This window comes from Chlorocebus sabaeus, chromosome 22 (assembly GCF_047675955.1).
Source record: "Chlorocebus sabaeus isolate Y175 chromosome 22, mChlSab1.0.hap1, whole genome shotgun sequence".
NCBI classification, from domain to species: domain Eukaryota; kingdom Metazoa; phylum Chordata; class Mammalia; order Primates; family Cercopithecidae; genus Chlorocebus; species Chlorocebus sabaeus.
Genome location: NC_132925.1, coordinates 54,754,090 through 54,779,981, shown reverse-complemented (window position 1 = coordinate 54,779,981; position 25,892 = coordinate 54,754,090). Strand labels below are relative to the sequence as shown.

At 50.0% G+C, this 25,892-nt stretch overlaps 1 protein-coding gene across 7 annotated transcripts in view; it reads left to right on the top strand.

Annotated features, from left to right (window-relative positions):
* The first annotated feature begins 789 nt into the window (after nt 1–789).
* Nucleotides 790–25,892, top strand: part of TTLL3 (tubulin tyrosine ligase like 3) — a 32,548-nt gene continuing 7,445 nt past the window's right edge. For 2 of the 7 annotated variants that reach the window (XM_038003606.2, XM_038003605.2), the window contains exons 1-11: nt 790–3,496; nt 3,726–3,814; nt 6,050–6,218; nt 6,355–6,452; nt 8,694–8,822; nt 10,299–10,413; nt 11,477–11,575; nt 13,219–13,414; nt 17,587–17,771; nt 19,680–19,923; nt 21,644–22,079. In XM_038003606.2, coding sequence (XP_037859534.2) covers nt 2,944–3,496; nt 3,726–3,814; nt 6,050–6,218; nt 6,355–6,452; nt 8,694–8,822; nt 10,299–10,413; nt 11,477–11,575; nt 13,219–13,414; nt 17,587–17,771; nt 19,680–19,923; nt 21,644–22,079 — 2,313 coding nt within the window. In that variant the 5' untranslated portion in view covers nt 790–2,943. Of the gene's footprint in view, nt 3,497–3,725; nt 3,815–6,049; nt 6,219–6,354; nt 6,453–8,693; nt 8,823–10,298; nt 10,414–11,476; nt 11,576–13,218; nt 13,415–17,586; nt 17,772–19,679; nt 19,924–21,643; nt 22,080–22,561; nt 22,821–23,566; nt 23,752–25,892 lie in introns of those variants that run through there. The other 5 variants (XM_073009870.1, XM_073009871.1, XM_038003607.2 and 2 more) reach the window with 5 other exon arrangements.

The following is a 25,892-nucleotide window of genomic DNA, read 5'->3' as shown; positions in this document are numbered from 1 at the left end:
CATTGTAGTCCAGGCACCATTCATTTCTGAAACTGCTCTCTCTGCCTATACAGAGCTTGGGTGCTTTTCACATAATGAACTTACTTGGGCTAAAAAGTAACCTCAGAGAAACAGTGCTCCCATTTGGTGGATAAGGAAACTGTGATTCCAAACATGAGATGTAATAACTTGCCCCAAATCTAGCCAGTGAGCAAGAGAGTAGACTTTTGTCTGTGCCAAAACAGTAATCACCATCCACAAGTGGCTATTTAAATTTTAATTATTACAATTAAATAAAGTTTTTTTTTTTTGTTTTTTTTTTTTGAGACAGTCTCGCTCTGTCGCCCAGGCTGGAGTGCAGTGGCCGGATCTCAGCTCACTGCAAGCTCCGCCTCCCGGGTTCACGCCATTCTCCTGCCTCGGCCTCCCGAGTAGCTGGGACTACAGGCGCCCGTCACCACGCCCGGGTAGTTTTTTGTGTTTTTTTTTTTTTTTTTTTTTTTTGGTAGAGACGGGGTTTCACCGCGTTAGTCAGGATGGTCTCGATCTCCTGACCTCGTGATCCGCCCGTCTCGGCCTCCCAAAGTGCTGGGATTACAGGCTTGAGCCACCGCGCCCGGCCTACAATTAAATAAAGTTTAAAATCCAGTTCCCTAGTCCCACTGGCAGCTTAACAGCTACCAGTGACTGTACCATGTATAACAGCATATATAGACACAGAGCATATACAACACATACATAGAGATTCCTATCATTGCAGAAAGTTCCATTGGATAGTACTATACCTTAGTAACACCTCGAAGTAAAAAAAAAAAAAAAAACCCTTGTGTTTGAGTCCTGATTCTTCTTGACAAATTTGGTCAAGTTATTTCTATTTTGTGTCTCAGTTTCTTAGTCTATAAAGTAGAGATAATGAATATGAACAATCTGACACGGTCCCTGCCACACAGGTACTGACAACCGTAGTTGTTCACCAGCCCAGTGGCTGGGGTGTTGAATAATTTCCAGTGTTCATGATGTTATCCTTGCCTTGAAGAGACTTGGAGGTCCTGGAAAAGGACTAGGTATGTAAAAGGTTCACTGAAGTGTGTTATATTTAATATTGGAAGTCTGGGGGCCAAGGGGTAAATATAGGAGAGGGTGTCAGGGTAAGCTTCAAAGAAGGGTTAACCTTTGAGCTGAGCTTTGAAAAGAGATTCCTCCAGATGGCCAGAGGGGTCTCTCTTGATGGGGTGGACAAGGTGATGTTAAAGGCAGGAGGGCGCGAGGGCAACCTGAACAGCTATTGCCCCTCTCCCCCGCCACCTTTTTTTTTTTTTTTTTCCATTTTTGAGACGGTCTCGCTTTGTCACCCAGGCTGGAGTGCAGTGGTGCAATCGTGGCTCACTGCAGCCTCAGCTTCTCCAGGCTCAAGTGATTCTCCCACCTCAGCTTCCTGAGTAGCTGGGACCACAGGCTTGTGCCACCACGCCCAGCTAACTTTTTTGTTTTTGTTTTTTGGTTTTTTTAGTTCTCGCTATGTTGCCTGGGCTGCCTTGGGTGATCCTTCCGCCTCAGCCTCCCAAAGTGTTATCATCGCCTTTATGACATTACCTCTGTGACCTACCTCACTACCCCTCTGAATTAGATGTTCCCTCCTCCAGGGCACATGGTTATGTTCTAGCTTTGCAGTGAATGTTAAAGGTGGTCACAGTGAAACTGGGTGACTAATAGGGTATAGCAGCTGGTCACTCAACAACCCTCACAGGACAGCATTGCCTGGGTGAGCCAGCCACAACCCTCATTTGTCACGTATCTCTCTCCCAGGGTCCAAATTCCCTAAATCATCTCTCCTGGGGATGTGCTTTTTGGGAAGTCCAGCCATCAGCTAAAGGGGGTTAGGATCAGCTGGACAGGAAGGTGGGGGATCCACCTTCACTCTTAAGAGCACATCTACCCAGTGACTAACAAAGCTGGGCTCTGACCAGCGTCCTCTCTTCAACTCTGCCTGCATGGGCACTGCTAGAGTTGGCCTCTCAAACTGTGCCTGTGTGGTCCTTCTGTGACTAACAGGCAGCCTTCTGTGTGATAACATACAGGTGTTTAAGAGACAGGCTTTAGAGTCAGACCTGGGTTGCAATGCTGCCTGTGCTCTGTGATTTGAGGCAAATTGTTTAACATCTTGGAACCTTATCTCCCCTGTGACTTTTGAGGATAATACTTTGCCAGTGCTTCCAAAAAGGTTGCTTACAGTCTTAGCCTGGGGGCCAGGCATAACTGTTCTGATCTATTACGTTTCTTTCACAGTTGACTCAAATGATGATCAGTTTTTCCATTTCCAAGTTCCTAGGGAGGGTGTGCTCTGCACCTTCGTGTTACCCCCATATGCTGCCCTCGCTAAGGACCTTAACCTAGGCCCATCTGCCAGGCCCGGCAGGTCTGATCTGTCCTCACCAGGCTCCAGCCACTCTGGCTGTCTTGTAGTACTTAACCCTTCTCGGCTGTTGCTGGGACTGTTTGTTCCCTGAAGTGCTGTTGCTCCCCTTTCCCTGGTGACTCCTGACTCCTCGCATTTACATCTTCAGCTTAAATGTGTAACCTCTTCAGAGAGGACATCCTCTACCTCCGCTTTATCTAAAATGCGTCCTCTTCCTGGTTTCACCTCTGCTTGTTCATTGCCCTTATTATACCTGTAACTATTCCCTTCCTTTGTTACTTTTTATTCCCCTCACTGGGCTGTAAGCTCCATGAGGTCAGGGGCCATTTGTTAGCGCCTATAAATACTGTAGAATCGCTCAAACCCCAGGGCCGGTGGCACCAGGAAGTACTGGATAAGGAACCGCGACACTAACTGGGGCTCAGTGCTCTCTTCCGCCTTCAGTACCCCGCTCATCAAGGGTCTGGGTGAGGCCCCAGGTCCTGAGGAAGCCCTCGCTTGACTGCCCCGGGGCCCGCCGAAGCCCCCAACCAACCCCGAGCGGTCTGATGGTGCCCAGGGAATGGTTTCCAAGGCAACAGCAAACGGGGCGGGGCTTGGAACGGAGGACAAGGCGCGAGCCTAGGCAGGACCTTCCCGGGAGAGGAGGCGGCGACGCGGAGGGGAGGCGGGATCAGGGGCGCTGGGAGGGCGAGCGCGGCGAGGGGCGCATGCAGGGCCCCGACACGCCGCTGCTCCTGAGCGCTGGGGAGCTGGGGCCCGGGCGCCGGGTCTCGGCCTCCTGGTACAGCCAGGGGGGCGGCCCGGTGTGCAACTGGCTGCGAAAGCCGCAGCCGCTCGAGCCACGCACCAGTTTCCCCTTGGCCCGCCGCTCCGAGTTCCGTCCACCCAGGAGGCTGCCATGGCCCGGCCCTGCCTCCGCCCAGCCCGAGGAGGGTCATCCAGGAGGTAGATGCCAGGCAGGCAGCCCCGCTCCTGCGCGCCGCCTCGGCCGCGCCTTCAAGACGCTGGTCCCAGACACCCACGCCCAGGGCGCCGCGGATCCCCGCCCCCTCGGCCCCCCGCACACCCCGGTCCTGGATGACCCCTCTCCACAGGATGGTGAGGCCCCGTGCGGCGCATTCACTCTGGCCTACAGCGGCTGCGAGGACTACAAGATGCTGGGGTGGGGGGAGGGAATGGGGGTCGGGAGAAGAACGGCCGAGGGTGGACATCCGGATGAAGGCGGGAGGCAGAGAAGAGGCGTGGCTATCGGCGGCCAGAAAAGATCTTAGGCCGAGACCCTAGGCCCAGGCCCAGTCTACCCCGCCCCTACTGCATCTTTCTGCAGGTTTCCCGGTCCTCTGGCGAGGATCCTCCAAGGCGTCTCACATGAACCGGCTCAGAAACGCCAAAATCTACGTGGAGAGAGCTGTCAAGGTCAGAGGAGGGGCGGGGGCGCTTAGAAAGGGCCCTGGGAGCGGCTCAACCTGTCTCCCTGCGCTGTTTTCTTATATCCTTAAAAAACAAAAGCAAAAGAAAAAACAACAGCAAAAACCCTCAACCACCACACCCATCTTCAACTACCTCCCCATTTACCCCTTCAGCACCAAACTTCTGGGCTCCCTCCACTCTGGTTCCCTGTGATGTCCCACTCTAATCAAGGTGCCTGGTGAGTTCCAGGGAGCCAAACCCAGCAGTGCCTGTCTGTTTTGATCTCGGTTGGGCACCCTGTATCTTTCTACACCGCTGCCTCACACACCCTTCCCCTTGGCTGTCTGACCGCACGCTCCTCGTTTTCCTTTCTCCCTCTTTGGCTGCCGCTTTTCAGTGGCCTTTAAAGGTTCCTCAGCCATTAGTGGCCCCCTGGCCCCTTCCCCAGGTCTGTCTCCTTTGGCTGTGTCCTTGGCTGAGTGCGGTCAGTGTGCTGCACCCCCTCTGTGCCCCTTCCAGCCCAGCCTCGAACTCCACATCCCGTCGATCCAGCCCCCTACCTATCATCTACACCCAGAAAACTTAACAAGCATTTCAAATTCAGGTCCCAAACCAGACTTTGATCTTCCTGCCCAAACCTGTTGTCCTCCCCAGTCTCTGGTCTTTCCCATCTCTCAGTTCCTCAGGCCAGAAATTTCATCTCTCTGTTTCCTCACCCACAGGTCTAATCCCATCAGCAAAACCACTTGTCATCTCCACCTCCAAAACGATTCTCGACTCTAGCACCTTCTCCAGTCTGTGATGTAACCATTTTCATTTTAGTAATTGTGATTTCTCTCCTAGGCAAACCATGACAGCCTCCTAACTGGTCTGCCTCCATCCTGTCCCCTCATCTTTTTGCCATACAGCAGCAAGCCAAGCCTGGAAAGACTCCCTCAGTTAGCCTTTTTTGCTCACGACACTCTTAGTATGAAATCCAAGTCCATTCTGAGGCCTGCAGGCCTTCCACAGTCTGGCCACTGCCTACCTCCTCTGGGGCTTTCCCCATCATTTTCCATGCTCCACTCACTCTGGTCTCCCTTCAGTTCCTTCTGACCTCTCTCCAGCCTCAAGGCCTTTGCACATGCATTCCCCTCTGCCTGAATCCCCTTTTCCCAGTTCTGTGCATTCATGGCTTCCTTTCAACCTTCCCTGGCCATGTATTTCTAAGTAGTTTCTCTGGATCCCATTAAGTATGCAGCTTCTGTAGCCAAACTGCTAGGATGTAAATCCCTGCTCTTTTGCTTAACCACTGTGGGGCCTCAGGCACCCTGCTCAACTTCTCTATGCCTCTGTTTCATAGCCAGTAAAATGGAGATAACAGTATCTAATAAAAATGCATAGTATTGGCCGGGCGAGGTGCCTGAGACCTGTAATCCCAGCATTTTGGGAGGCCAAGGCAGGAGGATCACTTGAGGCCAGGAGTTCAAGACCAGCCTGGCCAACACAGTGAAACCCAGTCTCTACCAAAAAATATAAAAATTATTTGGGCGCCGGGTGCGGTGACTGATGCCTGTAATTCCAGCACTTTGGGAGGCCAAGGTGGGTGGATCACCTAAGGTCAGGAGTTTGAGACCAGTGTGGCAAATATGGTGAAACCTCGTCTCTAATAAAAATACAAAAATTAGCTGGGCATAGTGACACACACCTGTACTCCCAGCTACTGGGGAGGCTGAGGCAGAAGAATCGCTTGAACCTGGGAGGTGGAGGTTGCAGTGAGCCAAGATTGTGCTATTCCAGCCTGGGTAACAGAGGAAGACTCCATCTCAAAAAAAAAAAAAAAAAAATTCTGGGCATGGTGGTGCACACCTGTAATCCCAGGTACTCAAGGAGGCTGAGGCAGGAGAATCGCTTGAACCCAGGAGGAAGAGGGTGCAGTGAGCCGAGATTGTGCCACTATACTCCAGCCTGGGCAACAGAGTGAGACCCTATCTCAAACAAAACAAAACAAAAATGCATAGTATTGTTAGTAATGCATGTAAGTGCTCAGCACGTAGTAGGTCCTCAATAAATAGTAGCCATTGCTATTATTATTACCATGCATATTTATTTCTCTACTTATTTATAGTCTGTTTATTTCTCCTACTGGAATATAAAAATTTCCTGATGGCAGTGTCCATACTGTCTGGTTCACCTTTATATCCCCTATGTCTGGCACTTATGCAATACTTATTGAAGAAGTATCCATCTCTCACCTTGCAGCAGAAGAAGATCTTTACAATCCAAGGCTGCTACCCAGTGATCCGGTGTCTCTTGCGCCGGAGGGGCTGGGTGGAGAAGAAGATGGTCCATCGCTCAGGCCCCACCCTGCTGCCACCCCAGAAGGATCTGGATAGCTCAGCGATGGGTGACAGTGACACCACTGAGGATGGTGAGTGGTTCCCTCTCTTTCCACAACTGTCCCTCCTGAGTCCCTTTTCTTTGGTTCCCACTGTCCCAGGGTTGAGGCCTTATGGACTATGGGGCAGGGAGAGGAAACTCATCAGCCCTGGGCTCTGCATCCACAGAGGATGAAGATGAGGATGAGGAGTTCCAGCCACCACAGCTGTTCGACTTGGGTGATTTACTGAAATTTGATGACCTAGATGGAACACATGCTCTGATGGTGAGGGCCCTGGGAGACAAGATGAAGCAGGGGCCACCTGCTTAGAGGGAGAGCATTGGTGTCCAGCTGGGTGACCTCAGACAAGTCCTTTCTTTCTCTGGGCCACAGTTTCCCTATCTGTAGTAAAAACTGCTTCTTTAAAGGCTGGATAGAGCTGGGCATGGTGGCTCATGCCTGTGGTCCCAGCTACTCAGGAGGCCAAGGTGGGAGGATCACTTGAGGCTAGGAGTTCAAGACTAGCCTGGGCAACATATAAGACTCAGTCTCTACAAAAAAAGGTAGAAAAACATTATCCAGGTGTGGTGGCATGTTCCTATAGTCCCAGCTACTCAGGAGGCTAAGATGGGAGGATCGCTTGAACCCGGGAATTACAGGCTGCAGTGAACTATGATCGCACCACTGCACTCCAGCCTGGGCAACAAAGCAAGACTCTATCTCTAAAAAAGAAATAAGTGAATAAAGGCTGGATAGGGCCGCAGAGTGGGGAGGGACACATCAGGCCTGTGTCCCATCTGGCCTGTGATTCAGAGCTCTGCTAGGTCATACCAGATGCCAGCACAGCCTCCATGCATGGTAACTCCCCCTTCAAATAAAAACCCCATAGTTCACCTTCTCCCTCTGCTCTTGGTAAGTGAAGGTAGGAAGGAAGGACTTAAAAAGCTCTGGAAGAGGCGGAGTGGGGTGGCTTATGCCTGTAATCCCAGTATTTTGGGAGGCCAAGGCGGGTAGATCCCTTGAGGTTAGGAGTTCGAGACCAGCCTGGCCAACATGGTGAAAACCCATCTCTACTGGAAAAAAAAAATACAAAAAAAATTAGCCAGTTGTGGTGGCAGGCACCTGTAATCCCAACTACTCAGGAAGCTGAGGCAGGAGAATCACTTGAGCTTAGGAGATGGAGGTTGTAGTGAGCTGAAATCGCACCACTGCACTTCAGCCTGGGTAACAGAACAAGCGATAACTCCATCTGGGAAAATAAAAAAAAAGCTGAAAGAGTCGGGTGTGATGATGTGGAGGACATGCATGTTGAGGTGAGGGTACTTGGGTTTCCATCTTGGTAGTGCCACTTACTGAGGTCAACTATATAAAATTGCCATTTCTGGCTGGGTGTGGTGGGTCATGCCTGTAATTGCAACACTTTGGGAGGCCAAGGTGGGTGGCTTATTTGAGGTCAGGAGTTCGAGACCAGCCTGGGGAACATGGTGAAACCCCGTCTCTACTAAAAATACAAAAAAAAAAAAAAAAATTATCTGGGTCTGGTAGCACACACCTGTAATTCCAGCTACTAGAGAAGCTGAGGCAGAAGAATCACTTGAACCCAGGAGACGGAGGTTGCAGTGAGCCAAAATCACGCCACTGCACTCCAGCCTGGGCGACAGAATCAGACTCCATCTCAAAAAAAAAAAAAAAAAAAGCCATTTCTCTATGTCAGGAATGGCTGAATATTGGCAGCTTCATATGGGTCAATCTCATGAGCCCTTGGGCAAGTCACTCGCCTTCCTATGCCTCAGTTTCCTCATCTGCAAAATAGAGATTACCTTAGCACCTACCACGTAGAATTGTGGTGAACCTTGAATGAATTGACATGGAAAGTGCTTAGAGCAGGGCCCAGCATGTGCTGACATTGGTTATGAATAATTATCCCACCTCCCAGAATTGTAGGAAGGATGGAGAGAGGTGGGGTCCATGAGAGAGCCTTTGTCACAGGCTGTGTGCCCATCAGCTTGGAGTCACCGTCCTGCCCCTGGGCAAGTCACTGATGACCATGGGCCAGAACAAAGTGTGACATTCAGTTGTGCAGCTTTGTCACTGCTTGGGGATACCCTTAGGGGCCCTGTCTCCTCAGCGGCTAACTCCATAGGTGGGTCTATGTCTCAGTCTTTGGAATTTGCCGTGGTTTGATGAGGCTAATGCCAACTCCTTCTTCTCACGCTGCCACCACCTGGGGGCTGAGAATGACAAGCCTCATAGGACACCTTAAGCGGTGACAAAGGGAGGCAGAAGGGAGTCTTTGGCATCCCTAAGGCCAAAAGGAACCTGAAAGGCTGGCTTGGCCTCTGCCCACCTGTGCCCTGGAGGAAGAGAAATCGACTTACACAAAGATGATGTGTGGGCTAGAGTCCACCTTGGAAGCATCCTCTCCTTCCTGTTCACCCACCCTGCTCAGCAGGACAGGGAGAGGCTGCCTTAGGCCCTGCTACCCACACTGGCCTCTGTGTTTCTGTCTCCTCCCTGTCTCCCCAGTCCCGCATGGTTCAGAATGAGACCCCCTACTTCATCTGGACCACTCGGCGGGATGTGCTCGACTGTCGCTTCCTCTCCAAGGATCAGATGATAAACCACTACGCCCGGGCTGGCTCCTTTACCACAAAGGTGGGCTCCCTAGAGGAGCAAGCAGGGCAGCCTCCAACTCCCCGCCCTTGGGCTGGCAGCCCTCCTCCCTGCTCTCCTTGTTAGTAAGAGGAAGTTCTCAGGGCAAGGGGAAGTATATAATTCAGAAGATTTGGAGTCTGACCAGCATCTGGCTGGTTCAAATCCAGCCCCTGCACCGTATCTGGCATGTGTAGATACAGTGACTAAAATGGGCTCCAGCATTCAAATGGGTCTGGAGGTAGAACAATCACCAAACCCAATGATAGTGAGCAAGCAGACTCTTAACCTCCTAAGCAGAAGATATCTGGCTAATGAACCCATTCTGTCTTACCTGGGTTCCTTTTTTTTTTTTTTTTTTTTTTTGAGTGGAGTCTCACTCCGTCTCCCAGGCTGGAATGCAATGGTGCAATCTCTGCCCACTGCCATCTCTGCCTCTCAGGTTCAAGCAATTCTTCTGCCTCAGCCTCCTGAGTAGCTGGGACTACAGGTGTGTGTCACCACACCTGGCTGATTTTTGTATTTTTTAGTAGAAACGGGGTTTCATCATGTTGGCCAAGCTGGTCTTGAGCTCATGACCTCAGGTGATCCACTTCAGCTTCCCAAAGTGCTGGGATTACAGGCATGAGCCATCATGCCCAGTCTTACCTGGGTTTCTTAGCAAGTGACTTCACCTCTCTGAGCCTCAGTTTTCTCATCTTTCAGTGAGAATACCAGTAAGGACTATCTTCTGGGATTGTGGCAAGGATGAAGGGCTTTATAATAATGACCTGCCATTATATTATTGGTGTGGGTTAGGAAGGATTCTAGAAGAAGCAGCTCTTGTTTTGTTCTATTTTTAAGAGGTGAGGTCTTGCTATGTTGCCCAGGCTGGTCTTGGCCTCAAGCAGTCCTCCTACTTCAGCCTCCCAGAGTGCTGGGATTACAGGTGTAAGCTACTGCGCTTGGCCTTGGCAGCTCTTTAAGAATGTGAAAGGGTGGGCCAGGTGCAGTGGCTCACGCCTGTAATCCCAGCACTGTGGGAGGCCGAGGCGGGCAGATCACAGGTCAGGAGATCGAGACCATCCTGGCTAACACGGTGAAACACCGTCTCTACTAAAAATACAACAAATAAGCCGGGCATGGTGATGGGTGCCTGTAGTCCCAGCTACTCTGTAGGCTGAAGCAGGAGAATGGTATGAATCTGGGAGGCAGAGCTTACAGTGAACTGAGATTGTGCCACTGCACTCCAGCCTGGGCAACAGAGCGAGAGTCCATCTCAAAAAAAAAAAAATGTGAAAGGGTGGACAGGAGGGACGTCAGGCATTCTTGGCAAAGGACACTGCCCAGGCAAATATATGGTGATAGATGTGAGCAACTCAGACCTTGCAAGTAGGGCCAAAGCTCTGAGAGCATATCCAGTTAGGGTCTTTCTGAGCTGTCTGGGTATGTGCTGAGTGTGGGCAGTCCCGCCCTGCCCTCTCAGCACTAACTCTGTAGGTGGGTCTATGTCTCAATCTCCGGAATTTGCCGTGGTTTGATGAGGTTGATGCCAATTCCTTCTTCCCACGCTGCTACCGCCTGGGGGCTGAGGATGACAAAAAAGCCTTCATAGGTAAGGAGACCCCCAGCCCTATGCCTGGACCTCAGGCTGACGGAGCAGGGCTGAAGCTCTGGCTCATGTTGGAGAGCAACAGGCCTCTCTTCATGTCCTCGTCTGCCCCAGCAGATTTCCTTTTCCACCCTCAATCCTTATCCTTCCCTAATGTGCCCTCCCTTAATGAGCCTCTTAGCTTGGTCAACTCTGACCTCCAGAAAAGCTCAGGTAGCTTGGCTTATATTCTAGAGCAGGTTCTAAAAGTTGGTCAGTCCCTTGAGTTTGGAATCCAGAACAGATTCCAGGCTTATATCAAGTTCCACTTGTTGAATTGGGTTCCAAAAAAGGCTGCAGGCTTTGGGTTTCTAAGGCAGACTAGGTTCCAATTCCACAATACGTTCTAAATTCAGGTTAGAATTTGGATCCAGATTCTATGCTAGGTTTAAATTACATTCAAAATCTGAAATATGACATAGTCTGGTTCTCAGGATAGAATAAGTATCAAAAGTAGGTGATGAACAGAAGAAATAAATCAGACAATGGGTCCAAGCCAGATTCTGAAGGCAGAATATGATCCAAGTCAGGTCAGATTTGGGGTGTGGTTCCACAACTGAAACAGGAGCAAGTCCTTTTTTTTTTTTTTTTTTGAGACGGAATCTCACTCTGTCACCCAGACTGGAGTGCAGTGGCTCGATCTTGGCTCACTGCAAGCTCCGCCTCCCAGGTTCACGCCATTCTTCTGCCTCATCCTTCCTAGTAGCTGGGACTACAGGCGCCGCCACCACACCCAGCTAATTTTTTGTATTTTTAGTAGAGACAGGGTTTCACTGTGTTAGCCAGGATGGTCTCGTTCTCCTGACCTCGTGATCCACCCACCTCGGCCTCCCAAAGTACTAAGATTATAGGCATAAGCCACTGCACATGGCCTGAAACAGGAGCAAGTTCTAAACTCAGGCTCTAGAGTCAGAAAAGGTAGAGTCAGGTTCTGGATCCAAAATGGGGCAAGTCATGATCAGGTTCTGGAACCAGAACAGGCCTCAAGCCTAGGGGCTGAGCAGGGTATCCCCTGGCCTGGGAGCAGAGGACTTCTGGCTGACAGCTGCCCGCAACGTTCTCAAGCTGGTGGTGAAGTCTGAGTGGAAGTCATACCCTATCCAGGCAGTAGAGGAAGAGGCCTTAGGTAAGTACTGTGATTACCTCCACTCTCCCACCCATTTATCCTCCACCCATCTGCCCTTCCACCTATCTACTCATCCACCCACCTACTGGTTCATTCACACATCTGTGTATGATTCACATCTACCCATCTATCTATCCATCCATCCATCCATCCATCCATCCATCCATCCACTCATCCATTCACCTATGTACCCACTTATTCACCCACTCTCTGATCTACCGATTCACCCACCCACACTTCCATTCATCCTTCCATCCTCCCACCTGTCACCCATTGTTAATCTCTTCATTCATCTACCTGATGTCAGCTCCATACTCCCCATCCATCTATCCACTCCCTGCCTACCTATCCTTCCACAGATCCATCTACCCATCTACCTACCTGCTATTCCATTCTCCTATCTACTACCTATCTGTCCTCCAGTCCCTCCACTCATCCATTTTTCTGTCCCAGGTACCTAGACACTTGTCTTCCCATCCATTTGTTAGTTGATCCACTCCTCATTCCGCCCTCCCATGGGCCTGGCATGTGGCCAAGCACCCTGGAGAGGGGAGACTAAGAAGACATGGTCCGTCCCTGCCTGTGAGGAGCTCAGGTCTCTGAGGAGGAGGAAGCAGTGAAACTGGGCTTTACACATGGCCCGAGAACAGCTTAGGCCTGAACATAAGGAAGAGCTTGGAGTGGAGGGGGACACAGAGGAACCCTCACTATCATTGCATGCCAGCCCAACCACTGCCTGCCCTTTCCCTTTCTGGATTTAGCTCGTGCCTCCAGGCTCCTAGTCCTGTAATCCAGGGACCCATCAGTGAGGGATTCAGGGAAGTAGAGGCAGCTCTCCAGGAAGGAGGAAAATCCCTGCCTCTTCCAGAGGGAGACCTCCCCATTGCTGTCTCTTGCATGTGTCACGTACAGGGAAGGTTTGGTTGTGTGCCAGGATAAGGGGCAAAAGGACCTCAGGTGTGGCTAGAGACCCCGTGCTTAAACTTTTATGGTATAGGTCAGGCTGCAGGGGTCTGAGGGCCTCAGTTGTATATCAGGGTCTTCAGTGCACTGCGATGTTCCGGGTGAGTCAGGTCTGTGGATGTGCATGGGGGTCTTCTGAAGGGTCAGTTTCTGTAATCACTTTCAGGTGTGTCAGGGCCTTGTGCAATAACAGTGCACACAGAGGTTAGTGCTTCTGTGGGCTAAGGGTTGTAGCTCTGTGTCAGGATTCTGGGAGTGGGTCTGGATTTCTGGTGTGTGGACTTAAGAAGTCGTGTCAGACGTGGGGGAGGGGTATTCATGTATAACTGGGTTCACATAGGCCAAGGCTCCCAGGTGCATTTTAGGCAGGGCCTCAGGTGTCTTACAGGTCCCAGGGGCAGAGAGGCTATAGGTGCTGTCAGAGGACTTGGGGACATTTAGGGCAGAGTCTTAAGTGAGTGACAGGTCCTGGGACAGTGGGAGCCAGGGGCAAGTGCTAGAGTTGCAGTGAATTTAGAGCAAAGCGTCAGCTAAGTGACACATCCCAGGGCAGTAAGGGATCTATCTAGATACGTGCTGGGCCGCATGTAAGTGACAGGCCTTAGGACAATGGGGGCTGTGGCATGTGTCAGGTTACCTGCCTTGATATGGGATCGTGACAGGCCCCTCCCTATGTGCAGGAGACAAGCAGCGCAAGAAACAGGAGAAAAACCCAGTGTCGGTGTCCCCAGAGTTTGTGGATGAAGCTCTGTGTGCGTGCGAGGAGTACCTTAGCAACCTGGCCCACATGGACATCGACAAGGACCTGGAGGCCCCACTGTACCTCACCCCCGAGGGCTGGTCCCTCTTCCTCCAGCGCTACTACCAAGTGGTCCAGTGAGTCCCCTGCAGCTGGGACTTTGGGCTGTGGGCAGGTGTTTAGGGACAGGCCCTTTCTGTCTCGGGCAGCCCCCACCCCTTTCCCAAGCCTCCCGCTCATTTACCCTGCTGTTCTGCTCGGGAACCCTCAAGGACTCCCACTGCCTCCATGATAGGGTCTGGGCCACTCTTCTTGGTTCTTGGCATAGCATAGTCTCTAAGAGCATGGCTTGTGCCACCAAATGGACAGCACATTGCCCAAAGCGTGTGTTGTATGGATGTTAATTCTCCAGGAAGTAAATAGATTTTATGGAAAAAGGGCTTTTGTGGTCCATCACATTTGGAAAACACTGGATTAAGCAGTTAATTAAAGAGGCTTCCCTGGGGCAGTACTCTTCAGAACCTCTGGGTGGTGTAAGCCTACTGAGTGTATCCTGTATACTCTCTCTGTAGGCTCCCACCCTGCCCTGCCTCCCACCAAGCATCCTGAGGGGCAGTGCTTTCTTTTTCTTTTTTTTTTTTTCTTTTTTGAGAGGGAGTCTCGCTCTGTCGCCCAGGCTGGAGTGCAGTGGCACGATCTCGGCTCACTGCAAGCTCCGCCTCCCGGGTTCACACCATTCTCCTGCCTCAGCCTCCCGAGTAGCTGGCACTACAGGCACCCGCCACCACGCCCGGCTAATTTTTTATATTTTTAGTAGAGACGGGGTTTCACCATGTTAGCCAGGATGGTCTCGATCTCCTGACCTCGTGATTCGCCCTCCTCGGCTTCCCAAAGTGCTGGGATTACAGGTGTGAGCCACCACGCCTGGCCTGGGGCAGTGTTTTCTGAACACACTTTGGAGAAAGGTTCTCAGGCCCGGGAAGGGAGGATCAAGGTGAGCCTGGTGCTGCTTTAGGGAGATTCCAGTCAGGAGAAGCATGCAGGAGCGACTGGAGGGAGAACAGCCCGGAAGGCAGAACACACAGTAAGCATTTTTTGAGCAACTCCAATGTGCCAAGCATTGTGCCAGGTACCAGAAATGAAGCGTAGCCCCTGTTCTCAACCGGGACACAGCTCAAGGTTTGAGACCTGCAGGAAGCCAGGTGGGAGTGCTAGGAATCTCACCTGGGGTGGTGGTAATGGAAAGAAATTGACAGATTTAATTACTCAATAGGGGAAACTGAAGAACAGAAACAAATGGACAGATTTAATTACTCAATAGGGGAAACCGAAGAACTAATGAATGACATGAGCAGCAGATCCACGTCATTAGCAAGTAATTCATTGCATCTTTTCTAAATGTCAGGAAATAACTTAGGTGACCCAATACTTTCTCTTTAGCTACTGGAAAATGTAAAGCTACCCATCTTAAATTAAGAATTATCAAGGCGGCCAGACGTGGTGGCTCACACCTGTAATCCCAGCACTTTGGGAGGCGGAGGCAGGCAGATCACTTGAGGTCAGGAGTTGGAGACCAGCCTGGCCAATATGGCGAAACCCCATCTCTACTAAAAATACGAAAATTAACTGGCCTGGTGGCACATGCCCATAATCCCAGCTACTCAGGAGCCACTGAGTAGTGTGAGCCACTGCACTCAGCCTAATTCGTTCAATATTTACTGTTAATGCTTCTCAACTTTTTAAAAAAACAAATCTACTTGGAGCGGTGGTTCATGCCTGTAATCCTAGCACTTTGGGAGGCCAAGGCTGAGACAGGAGATTTGCTTGAATCCGGGAGGCAGAGGTTGCAGTGAGCCGAGATCGTGCCACTGTACTCCAGCCTGGGTGACAGAGCAAGACTCCGTCTCAAAAAAAAAAACACCCAGTTTTTTGTTTGTTTGTTTGTTTTAATCCTGGATTTTAAGAACTAAGCCAGCCAGGTTTTCATCAAGGTTGACTTTTCATTAAAATACTGTTGTTGTTTTTTTTCTTTTCACTAACTATAAAATCATATTGTCATGTCGAATATACTTTTTCAAATTACACTCCTGTGTGATACTTTCCTGGGCCACATCACAGATTACTGAACAGATGCTTCATGCTACGGACCACAGAAAAGTTTGTCAGGACATAGGTGTGAGTACTGCTGGGAGACCTTGCCTAGCCCCCTGCATCTTGCTGTACCTGTTCCTGGCACTGCCCCAATGGCTGCTGCCTCCTCCTTAAAAAAGAGAAAGTTCTCCATGACTGGAGACATTCAAGATGCTAAAGTGTTACAGAGTTAGCTTCCCCTGAATAGGAGGCTCCCGTCCTATTCATTCAGAAGGAAAAGGAGAGTCTGGATGAGGTAGCCATCTGGTGTATTTTGTGACTTGGTTTAGTTCAGGACATTTTCTGTCCTGCAGAGAACAGGGTCACTCTTTGTCCATGAAACCCTGTCTGTGCAGCCCAGTTGCTGAGGCAGGCTCCTACCAAAGTACTTGCTGAGCCAACCGTTAATTCACTGAGCAAACTTTTAGGGAGTACCTGCTGAGCGCCAGGTGTGGTGCTTGGGGATGGGGATTACAGCAGAGAACAACTACAAAAAATGTTGCTGCTCTTACGGAGTTTACATTCTAGTTAGGGGATTCAAACAATAACCAAATAAGCAGATGTGTCAGGTGGGGGTAAATGATGGGGAGAAAAGCAAGAAGAGGTATGATATAGATGTGCGATATAGATGTGCTTGAAAGGAATTAGGCTAATATTGTAACAGCCAATATTAGGCGCAGATTAAGAGAGGAATGAACCCCAAAAAGCACCTATGCATGGAAGAATCAGACAGGACAGAGTTTGAATCCTGGCTGTACCACTCAGCTTTCAGTGTATGGCCTTGGGTAAGTCCCTTAACTCTCAAAGCTTCAGTTTACTTTTTTTTTTTTTTTTGAGATGGAGTCTCGCTCTGTTGCCCAGGCTGGAGTGCAATGGTGTGATCTCGGCTCATTGCAACCTCTGCCTCCTGGGTTGAAGCGATTCTCCTGCCTCAGCCTAACGAGTAGCTGGGATTACAGGTGCCCACCACCACGCCTGGCTAATTTTTGTATTTTTAGGAGAGAGACAGAGTTTCACCATGTTAGCCAGGATGGTCTGGATCTCTTGACCTCGTGATCCACCCACCTCGGCCTCCCAAAGCGCTGGGATTACAAGCATGAGCCACTGTGCCCGGCCCAGTTTACTTTTTATTTTAATTTAATTTAATTTAATTTAATTTTTTTGAGACCGAGTCTTGCTCTGTCACCCACCCAGGCTGGAGTGCAGTGGCGGGATCTTGGCTCACTATAACCTCTGCCTCCCTGGTTCAAGTGATTGTCCCGTCTCAGTCTCCCAAGTAGCTGGGATTACAGGCACCTGCCACCATGCCTGGCTAATTTTTGTATTTTTAGTAGAGACAGGGTTTTGCCATGTTGGCCAGGCTGTTCTCGAACTTCTGACCTCAGGTGATCCACCTGCCTCCGCCTCCCAAAGTGCTGGGATTATAGGCATGAGCCACCGTGCCTGGCCCAGTTTACATTTCTCTAAAATGGGACCAGTGCTGGGTGTGGTATCTTATGCCTGCAATCCCAGCACTTTGGGAGGCTGAGCAGGAGGATCGCCTGAGGTCAGGAATTCAAGACCAGCCTGGGTAACATAATAAGACCCATCTCTGCCAAAAATAAAAATTAGCTTGGATGTGGTGGCATATGCCTGTAATTCCAACTACTTGGGAGGCTGAAACTTGGACCTAGGAGTTCCTGGCTGCAGTGAGCCATGGTTTCACCACTGCACTTCAGCCTGGGTGACAGACCAAGACCCTGTCTCCAAAAAACAAAACAAAACAAAAGTCGGGGGGCAGGGGGTGGGGTATCAGTAATACTTCCCTGGCAGGGCCTTGAGGGGATTAGTGAAAATATATGGAAAGCCCTTGTCACAGTGCCTGGCACATAGTGGTGCTTTATCATTAGGAACTGGAAAGATTAAATTCTATCAAAGACAGTTTTAATGTAATAGGAAGGGGAGTGGCACAGGTGGAGTGCTGGAGTAGGGGGTGGTTTGCAGTTAATGGAATTTTATCAACCTTTCCCTTTCCTGTAGTCTGGGGAGGTTAGGATTTCAGGGATGGCTTGAAGGTGGGGCCGGAGGCTTGGGAGGGACCTATGGATATCTGCAGGGAGGGCGTGACCGAGGCTGCCTGGAAGACAGTGGGGGGTGGTGGAATATATCTCCCCTTGCCCTCTCCACCCACATGTGCCAGGTCCAGCCCTGCCCAAGTTCCATCATTTCCCCACAGCGAAGGGGCAGAACTCAGGCACCTCGACACTCAGGTCCAGCGCTGTGAGGACATCCTGCAGCAGCTGCGGGCCGTGGTACCCCAGATAGACATGGAAGGGGATCGCAACATCTGGATTGTGAAGCCGGGAGCCAAGTCCCGCGGACGAGGTGGGGGTCAGCTCCTACTTCCTGCCTTGGCACCCCCCATCTCCCAGTAAAGGCCAAGGAAGTTAATAGTGTAGGTCTATTGAAGCCAGATTGCCTGGGTTTGAGTCCTAGCTCTGCTACTGATATTCTTCGTGACCTTGAGCAGGTTTTATCACCTCCCTGAACCCCAGTTCCCTCATATGTGAAATGAGGAGGATGATAATACCTCCTGTGAGGTGAGGATTAAATGCAGTCATGCATCTAAAGCACGATTCCAAATCCTTAACATGTTTTAATTTATACAATCCTGGGAAACTAAGGCATGTGTAGGATCTCACATGATCTGGAAGGATATCCATAAGGACCTGGAAGCAGCAGTTGGCTGCCTCTGGACAAGGAGATGTAATTTTTATTGTATGCCCTTTCGTACTGTCAATTTTTGTTTTGTTTTATAGTCTATTTATTATTGGTAGGAAAGTAATAGGTGCACATACTTTAAAAAAGCCCAACACTGGCCGGGCGCGGTGGCTCACGCTTGTAATCCCGGCACTTTGGGAGGCCGAGGCGGGTGGATCACTTGAGGTCAGGAGTTGGAGACCAGCCTGGCCAACGTGGTGAAACCCTGTCTCTACTAAAAATACAAAAATTGGCCACACGTGGTGGCAGGCACCTGCAATCCCAGCTACTCAGGAGACTGAGGCAGGAGAATCGCTTGAACCCGGGAGGTGGAGGTTGCAGTGAGCCAGGCTCGTGCCACTGCACTCCAGCCTAGGCGACAGGACTGTCTCAAAAAAAAAAAAAAAAAAGGCCGAGTGCGGTGGCTCAAGCCTGTAATCCCAGCATTTTGGGAGGCCGAGACGGGTGGATCACGAGGTCAGGAGATCGAGACCATCCTGGCTAACACGGTGAAACCCCGTCTCTACTAAAAAATACAAAAAACTAGCCGGGCGAGGTGGCGGGTGCCTGTAGTCCCAGCTACTCGGGAGGCTGAGGCAGGAGAATGGCGTAAACCCGGGAGGCGGAGCTTGCAGTGAGCTGAGATCCGGCCACTGCACCCCAGCCTGGGCGACAGAGCAAGACTCCGTCTCAAAAAAAAACAAAAAAAAAAAAACAAAACAAACAAACAAAAAAACTAGCCGGGCGTGGTGGTGGGCGCCTGTAGTCCCAGTTACTCGGGAGGCTGAGGCAGGAGAATGGCGTAAACGCGGGAGGTGGAGCTTGCAGTGAGCTGAGATCCGGCCACTGCACTCCAGCCTGGGTGACAGAGCAAGACTCCATCTCAAAAAAAACAAAACAAAAACAAACAAACAAAAAAACTAGCCGGGCGTGGTGGTGGGCGCCTGTAGTCCCAGCTACTCGGGAGGCTGAGGCAGGAGAATGGCGTAAACCCGGGAGGCGGAGCTTGCAGTGAGCTGAGATCCGGCCACTGCACCCCAGCCTGGGCGATAGAGCAAGACTCCGTCTCAAAAAAAAAACAAAAAAACAAAAAACAAAACAAACAAACAAAAAAACTAGCCGGGCGTGGTGGTGGGCGCCTGTAGTCCCAGTTACTCGGGAGGCTGAGGCAGGAGAATGGCGTAAACGCGGGAGGTGGAGCTTGCAGTGAGCTGAGATCCGGCCACTGCACTCCAGCCTGGGTGACAGAGCAAGACTCCGTCTCCAAAAAAAAAAAAAAAAAAAAGCCCAGCACTTTAAATTTGTATCCATGTATATATTCATATTTAATCAAACAAAACTGGTTAATTAGGAAAAATTTAAAATCCTTAGCAAATTCCTGGCTTTCCCAAAGGGAATTGAGTTCTGGTTAAGGGAGACCGCCTTACCCACACAGCCCTATCAGCTCCGAGGGGATGAGAGCTCATGACAAGCTGACCCTTCTCCCAGCCCACGCCTGACCTTCCAATCCCTGACTGCCCTCTTCCCCCGTAGGCATCATATGCATGGACCACCTGGAGGAGATGCTGAAGCTGGTGAATGGCAACCCCATGGTGATGAAGGACGGCAAATGGGTGGTGCAGAAGTATATTGAGCGGCCCCTGCTCATCTTTGGCACCAAGTTTGACCTGAGACAATGGTTCCTGGTAACTGACTGGAACCCACTTACCGTGTGGTTCTACCGCGACAGCTATATCCGCTTTTCCACACAGCCCTTCTCCCTGAAGAACCTGGACAAGTGAGCCCCTCTGTTCGCCTCCCACAAGCTCCCTGCCTAGTTGGGGAACTGGCAAGCAAACAGGCAATTACAGTGCAGGGGACTCGCGCAGCAGCGCTAGGCTCCATACACAGACTGCAGGCAGGCGGGCTCTCATCCAGCCAGCTGTCCTTGCATCCAACAGATTTTTTATTTTTATTTTTTTTGACAGGGGGCGGTCTCACTCTGTTGCCTAGGCTGGAGTGCAGTGGCATGGTCACGGCTCACTGTAGCCTTGACTTCCTGTGCTCAAGCAATCCTTCCTCCTCAGCCTCCCAAGTATCTGAGACCACAGACATGTACCACAGCTGATTTTTGAATTCTTTTATGTAGACATGGGGTCTCACTATGTTGCCCAGGCTGGTCTCAAACTCCTGGGCTCAAGCGATCGTCCCACCTTGGCTTCCTAAAGTGCTGGGATTACACTGTGCCTGGCCCCTCCAACAGATTTGACCGAGTGTGTACCTTATGCCATGCACTGTTCTGGGCACTTGGGGTATAGCAGTGAACAAAACAAGATCCCAGCTCTCAAGGGCTTACATTCTAGCAGGGAGAAACAGACAAGCAATGAACACAAGTGAAATTATTTAACAGGTTCAAAGATTATTTGGGCCAGGCGCAGTGGCTCACGCCTGTAATCCCAGCACTTTGGGAGGCTGAGGCAAGCAGATCACCTGAGGTCAGGAGTTCGAGACCAGCCTGACCAATATGGTAAAACCCCGTCTCTACTAAAAATATAAAAATTAGCTGGGTGTGTTGGCGGGCACCTGTAGTCCCAGCTACTTGGGAGGCCGAGACAGGAGAATTGCTTGAACCTGGGAGGTGGAGGTTGCAGTGAACTGAGATCGTGCGACTGTACTCCAACCTGGGCAACAGAGCAAGACTCTGTCTCAAAAAAAAAAAAAGATTATATTTGTCGTTGGGGAAAAAAGGGAAGCAAATGTAGAGCAAGGGAAAGGAGGTCAGAAGTTTTGAAAACCAAGATGTCGTGTTAAGTTCTGGGGTGAGAGAAAGCCTTGTTGAAGCCTGAATTCAAATTCTGTCTCTGCAGCTTCCAAGTTGTTTGACTCTGGTCATGTGAAAACCTATTTAAGCCTTGGTTTCCACATCTGAAGAATGGAGGCAGTAGTATGAAATTCATAGCTATCAATTATTGAGTGCTTCATATGTGATAGTGCTAAGCACGTTGTATCCATTATCTTATTCTTCATAAGAACCCAGTGAATACTTCCTGTTCACCAGGTCTGAAGAAAAAAATAAAAAACAGTGAAGTGGGTACTGTTACTACCCTCATTTTGCAGATGTGAAGAGCACGCAGGTTAGATGACTTGCCTAAGGTCTCACAACTAGTGTGGAGATGGCATTTGACCACGTCCTGGTGATGACGGGGCCATACCCTTACCCACCCTCTTATCTTCCAAACACTGAGATGGTTAACTGAGACTATGCACAAAGCACTTAGTACTGTGGCCCCCATAATTAGTGCCCTCAGAGCAGCCCTGAGAGATAACAGTAGTTCTGGCCCTAAAGGAATGTGGTGGGGCCCAGGCCTCTGTCCTTTTTGTCCTTCCCAGTAGGGCCCCATCTCAAGTTGAATAGTGCAGGGTGTCCCAGGGCTGGTTCCAGGACTTGCCTGTCCTCCCTGAACTTGGATGGGAGAGACACAAGGGCCTGGACTTCAGTTTTCTGCTCTCTGCCGCAGCTCAGTGCACCTGTGTAACAACTCCATCCAGAAGCACCTGGAGAACTCATGCCATCGGCATCCACTGCTTCCCCCAGACAACATGTGGTCCAGCCAGAGGTTTCAGGCCCACCTGCAGGAGATGGGGGCCCCAAATGCTTGGTCCACCATCATCGTGCCTGGCATGAAGGATGCTGTAATCCACGCACTTCAGACCTCCCAGGACGCCGTGCAGTGTCGGAAGGCCAGCTTTGAGCTCTATGGTGCTGACTTTGTGTTCGGGGAGGACTTCCAGCCCTGGCTGATTGAGATCAACGCCAGCCCCACCATGGCGCCCTCCACGGCAGTCACAGCCCGGCTCTGTGCTGGCGTGCAAGCTGACACCCTGCGCGTGGTCATTGACCGGCGACTGGACCACAGCTGTGACACAGGAGCCTTTGAGCTCATCTATAAGCAGGTGAGGAGGTTGGGCCCAGGCAGGATCCCAGAGAGTCTGCACCCTCTTCCAGGCAGCCCCATAGTGGAGCATAGGGCTCTGCAGTCAGACCCAGTTTAAGACCCAGATTCAAGTCCTGGTCCTGCTAAGGTGACCTCACCTCCTTGAGCCTCAGTCTCCTGATCTTTGAAATGGGGATATTATTACCAACTTTCTCATGGGAATGGGAGAATAAAATGAATTAGTGTATGGGGATAATATTTCTAGAGAGGCATATAGCATAGTCATAAGAGCAGAGATTCTGGAATCTCCTTGGTTTCTTTTTTTTTTTTGAGACGGAGTCTCGCTCTGTCTCCCAGGCTGGAGTGCAGTGGCGCGAGTTTGGCTCACTGCAAGCTCCGCCTCTTGGGTTCACGCCATTCTCTTGCCTCAGCCTCCCGAGTAGCTGGGACTACAGGCGCCCGCCACCGCGCCCGGCTAGTTTTGTTTTTTGTATTTTTTAGTAGAGACGGGGTTTCACCGGGTTAGCCAGGATGGTCTCAAACTCCTGACCTCGTGATCCGCCAGTCTCGGGCTCCCAAAGTGCTGGGATTACAGGCTTGAGCCACCGCGCCCGGCCGTCTCCTTGGTTTCAAATTCCTGTTCAGTGACAACAAGCTGTGTGACTTCAGACAAGTTCCTAACCCCTAGGTCTCCTCATCTGTAAGAATAAAAATAGTACCTAACTCACAAAGTTAGGTACTATGAGTTGTGAGAATTAAATGAGTTGATAAGTAAAGTACTTCATTTTCATTTATTTATTTTTGAGACCGAGTCTCGCTCTTTTGCCCAGGCTGGAGTGCAGTGGCATGATCTTGGTTCACTGCAACCTCCACCTCCTGGGTTCAAGCGATTCTCCTCAGCCTCCCAAGTAGCTGGGATTACAGGTGCCCACCACAACGCCTGTCTAATTTTTGTATTTTTAGTAGATACAGGGTTTCTCCATGTTGGCCAGGCTGGTCTCGAACTCCTGACCTCAGGTGATCCGCCCACCTCAGCCTTCCAAAGTGCTGGGATTACAGGCAGGAGCCACCGTGCCCAGCCAGTAAAGTACTTTAGAATAATGCCTGGCACATAGTAAATGCTACTAAGTTTTAGCTAATGTTGTTATTACCTAATAAGGTTAGGAGTTTCATCATGTATAACCTGTAAAGTGCCTGAATGTATAGTAATAGGCAATTACTGGTAGCTACTATTATTAGTAGTATTATAATTATTTTACTCATCTTGCTTCAAAGAGAGATTGAAGTCTACTTGTAAAATAGAACAGCATTTTAAAAAATCAGTCAGAAAATTGATTGCAAAGCTTTCTGAGCTCTGGATAGAATTTCTTGTGGCAGTTTAAGTGGCTTCTGATTAGCATTCGGCTTCTGTCAAGGTTTGGTTACAGGAAGAGAGCATACCGATCACATGACCTAAGTGACCTCGTCTTCATTACAGTTATTGATCTTTTTTTTTTTTTTTTCAAGATAAGAGTCTTGCTCTGTTGCCCAGGCTGGAGCGCGGTGGCGCGATCTCGGCGCAAGGCAAGCTCCGCCTCCTGGGTTCATGCCATTTTCCTGCCTCAGCCTCCCAAGTAGCTGGGACTACAGGTGCGCGCCAGCACGCCTGGCTCATTTTTTGTATTTTTAGTAGAGACAGGGTTTCACTGTGTTAGCCAGGATGGTTTTGATCTCCTGACCTCATGATCCGCCCACCTTGGCCTCCCAAAGTGCTGGGATTACAGGCGTGTGCCACCACGCCCGGCCCTGATCATTTCTTAAATTAATATATTGGCGTTTTGGTTTCAAAAAATGTAAATGGTGAAATACATGGGCAGGAAAATATGAGCAAGCTGAGGGAAAAGGTGCCATTGTAGTGCAGTGCTCCCAATGCCAGTGCCCAGGCCAGAAGCATGTGAAAGCTTCTAAAGGTACGGATGTCAGGAGGCTCCACCCCCAGAGATTGACCCAAGATGTCTAGCTTGGGGAGGTGACTACGCACCTGCATTTTTCAAATGTCCCCCAAACATCTTTTTTTTTTTTTTTTTTTTTTTGAGACAGAGTCTCGCTTTATCACGCAGGCTGGAGTGCAGTGGCACCATCTCAGCTCACTGCATCCTCCGCCTCCCGGGTTCAAGCGATTCTCCTGCCTCCACCCCACTGAGTAGCTGGGACTACAGGCGCCCACCACCATGCCTGGCTAACTTTTTGTATTTTAGTAGCGACAAGGTTTCACCGTGTTAGCCATAATGGTCTCACTGTTAGCCATAAGGGTCTCGATCTCCTGACTTCGTGATTCGCCCGTCTCGGCCTCCCAAAGTGCTAGGATTACAGGCGTGAGCCACCGCGCCAAGCCCTCTAAATGTCTTTTATTGCTGATTTGTTCTTGTTTTTGTTTTTAGGCCAGCACATAGTGAAGGCTCACACCTTGCACTGGTTTTTTGTCTCTTTTCATCTAGGCCAGCCCCAGTGCCTTTTGACACCACAGTTTTGATCTTTTGAGGGGCCAGGCCGGTTGTTCTGTAGAACTGTCCCACATTCTGGATTTATCTGATTGTTTCCTTATGGTGTTATTTACCTTGGTCTTTTGTTAGCTGATTGTCTCAGGAACTAGAAGTTAGGTCAGACAGCTTGATGAGGTTCAGGTTAAACATTTTTGCCAAGAGCACTTCAGAGGTGATGTTGGGTACCTCATATGGCATCACAAGGCACATCCTTTGACAGTATCTCACAGTTAGTGCTGCTGAGTTTGACTGTGGGTTACAGCGGTGGTTACGAGATCTCTCCATTATAAGCTACATCTCCCCTTTGCAATTAATTTTTTTGTAAGGTGTTGTGTTGGCTCTGTCCAGATGACTGTCATTTTCCTGTCATCCATTCATCTAATTGTTTTGATACCAGTTTTGATTATTGCCTATTTTATTAGAGTTGCAAAATGGCAAATGTCTAATTCTGTTGTTCCTTCTGCATTTATTAGCTGAGATTCTTCTTTAAAGATGAGCTTTCCTTCATCATTTGGGGCCACTCGGGAGTGCTGATAGCTATATTTTTATTTGATTAAAAAGAATTTTTTTTTAATTTTTCTTTTTTTTTGAGACAGAGTCTTGCTCTGCCACCCAGGCTGCAGTGCAGTGGTGCTATCTCGGCTCGCTGCAACCTCCGCCTCCTGGATTCAAGTGATTCTCCTTCTTAGATCCCAAGTAGCTGGGATTACAGGTGCCTACCATGGCTGGCTAATTTTTGTGTTTTTAGTAGAGACGGGGTTTTGCCATGTTGGCCAGGCTGGTCTCCAACTCCTGACCTCAGATATCTGCCTGCCTCAGCCTCCCAAAGTGCTAGGATTACAGGCATGAGCCACCATGCCTGGCAATAGCTGTATTTATTTATTTATTTATTTTTTTTGAGACGGAGTTTCGCTCTTATCACCCAGGCTGGAGTGCAATGGCGCGATCTCGGCTCAGTGCAACCTCCGCCTCCTGCATTCAAGCAATCCTCCTGCCTCAGCCTCCCGAGTAGCTGGGATTACAGGTGCCTGCCACCATGACCTGCTAATTTTTTTGTATTTTTAGTAGAGACAGGGTTTTGCCATGTTAGCCAGGCTGGTCTCAAATTCTTGACCTCAAGTGATCTGCCGGCTTTAGCCCCGCAAAGTGCTGGGATTACAGGTGTGACCACCATGCCCGGCAGATAGCTGTATTTTTAACAAGCTCCAAGTAATTCTGATGTTTAGATAGATTCTGATCAGGATCCTTCAGTGGCACAGAAGATACCTCCAATTGACTCCAGGTTGCTGGCGAGGCACAGGGAGCTCTCC